General features: G+C 41.0%; 1 protein-coding gene across 1 annotated transcript; it reads left to right on the top strand.

Moving 5' to 3' along the window:
• Nucleotides 1-750: 750 nt before the first annotated feature.
• LOC131925871 (olfactory receptor 10X1) lies at nucleotides 751-1,683 on the top strand. Its single transcript, XM_059281260.1, has one exon. The coding sequence runs from the start codon at nucleotides 751-753 to the stop codon at nucleotides 1,681-1,683; it is 933 nt and encodes a 310-aa protein (XP_059137243.1).
• The last annotated feature ends 230 nt before the right edge of the window (nucleotides 1,684-1,913 follow it).

The raw sequence follows: 1,913 nt of genomic DNA, 5'->3' as shown, positions 1-1,913 counted from the left end.
GTCCTGTCAATGGCTTGGGGCCCAGTTAATAGTACCAGGCATAAGGATCATTTTGTGAAGGAGGATTTAAATTCAATTAGAAAGTAATTGGTTTCTCCCACAACCTAGATGCACTTTTACAACAGTGGATATATCTTCAAGACCAGCCATTACTGTTTTTTCAAGGATTGATGGCTTTCCTTGCCGACTGTGTAGATAGAAATTTCTAGCACTACAAGACCTAGTCAACATAAATAAATGTTCCAGTTCTAGCATTATCAGACTTAGTCACCATGAATGAATCCATATCACCTTGATTTCCCCAAATCATATGACTTAATTATGTGATGTCTATAACAATAGTGTCTTACCATAAATTCTGAATGTTCACCAAGAGCAATGGCAACAGCCTTTATTGTTCTAGTGGTCTATTGAACCCCAGGAACCAACAGCTCAAGAGAGGTCACTCATACATAGCATTAGGATTTTTAATTGATAGCCAACCTCTCTAAGGCCAGAATAAGTAAACTTTAATGGTAACATAGTAAGTCACAATTAAGATATTGTTGAAGACATAAATGAATGCATAATTAGGAAATCACATCATCTACATACATGGCTGAGTTTTGCTAAACTGAATGGAAAACTGATTGATGTTGTAAGTCTGATGATTTCTCTTATTCACACCATGCATTTCATTTGACAATATGAAAAACTAAGGATGACTGAAAGTTTATTTGTTTTTTCTTTCACATTTCAGGAACCCAAGCAATGGAAATCAACCAAACAATCCTGAAGGAATTCATTCTCATAGGCTTCTCTGCTTACCCACATGTACAGACCTTCCTCTTTGTGGTCTTCTTTTGCCTCTATATTCTCACTCTTGCAGGCAACCTGGCCATCATGGGCTTGACTTGGTTAGACAGATCTCTCCACACCCCTATGTACCTCTTCCTCAGTGCACTCTCCTTCTCTGAGACCTGCTATACCCTGACTATCATCCCCAAGATGCTGGTGGATCTCCTGGACAAGGACAGATGCATTTCAGTCACAGGCTGTGGCTTGCAGATGTGCTTCTTCCTGGGCCTTGGTGGAACAAACTGCATCATTCTCACCTTGATGGGGTATGACCGCTTCCTGGCCATCTGTAACCCCCTCAGATATCCTCTTCTTATGACCAATGTTGCATGTGGACAACTTGTGGCCTCTGCTTGGGCTGGAGGATTCTTCATTTCTCTAATAGAGACTGCACTGATATTCAGGGTGTCTTTCTGCACACCCAACCTCATCAGACACTTCTTCTGCCACATGAGGGCAGTTGTGAGACTGTCCTGCACAGACAGTGACCTCACAGAATTCACTGTAACTCTGATGTCAGTGTCAGGTTTGCTGGGTACATTCTTGCTCATCTTCTTGACTTATGTGTTCATCCTTTCTTCTGTCCTCAAGATCCCTTCAGCTGAGGGTAAGCAAAAGGCATTTTCCACCTGTGCCTCACACCTCACTGTGGTCATCATCCACTTTGGGTTTGCCTCTATTGTTTATCTGAAGCCAGAAGCCTCGGGAGGAGATGACACACTCATAGCAGTTCCTTATACCGTCATTACCCCTTTCCTCAGTCCCATCATATTCAGCCTCAGGAATAAGGATATGAAGAACGCTTTTAGAAAGGTCATGAGAAAGACAGTAGTATTGAAAAAATAATCTTATATTATTGTTAATATGTGATTCTTCATTAGTCCATGGAGCATTTGCTCTGTCATTTCTATAAAATGGCTTAGATGTAGGAGCAAGTAATGGGACTTTTGGATATTTTATAAGCTTGTTTAGGAAGCTATCCAGTCTCTTTACTACCCCTAGTCCTGCTGATCTGAGGATTCTGCCAATCAATTTCTGGGTCTCTTATGTCATTCACAAGTGAGAAAAGAAACAGA

This window comes from Peromyscus eremicus, chromosome 15 (assembly GCF_949786415.1).
Source record: "Peromyscus eremicus chromosome 15, PerEre_H2_v1, whole genome shotgun sequence".
Taxonomy (NCBI): Eukaryota; Metazoa; Chordata; class Mammalia; order Rodentia; family Cricetidae; genus Peromyscus; species Peromyscus eremicus.
Note: the sequence above shows the minus strand (reverse complement) of the source record. Positions and strands in the feature narration are given on the sequence as shown.

Coding starts and splice junctions, on each gene's coding strand:
- LOC131925871 (XM_059281260.1), top strand. CDS start 751: ATGGAAATCAACCAAACAATCCTGAAGGAATTCATTCTCATAGGCTTC.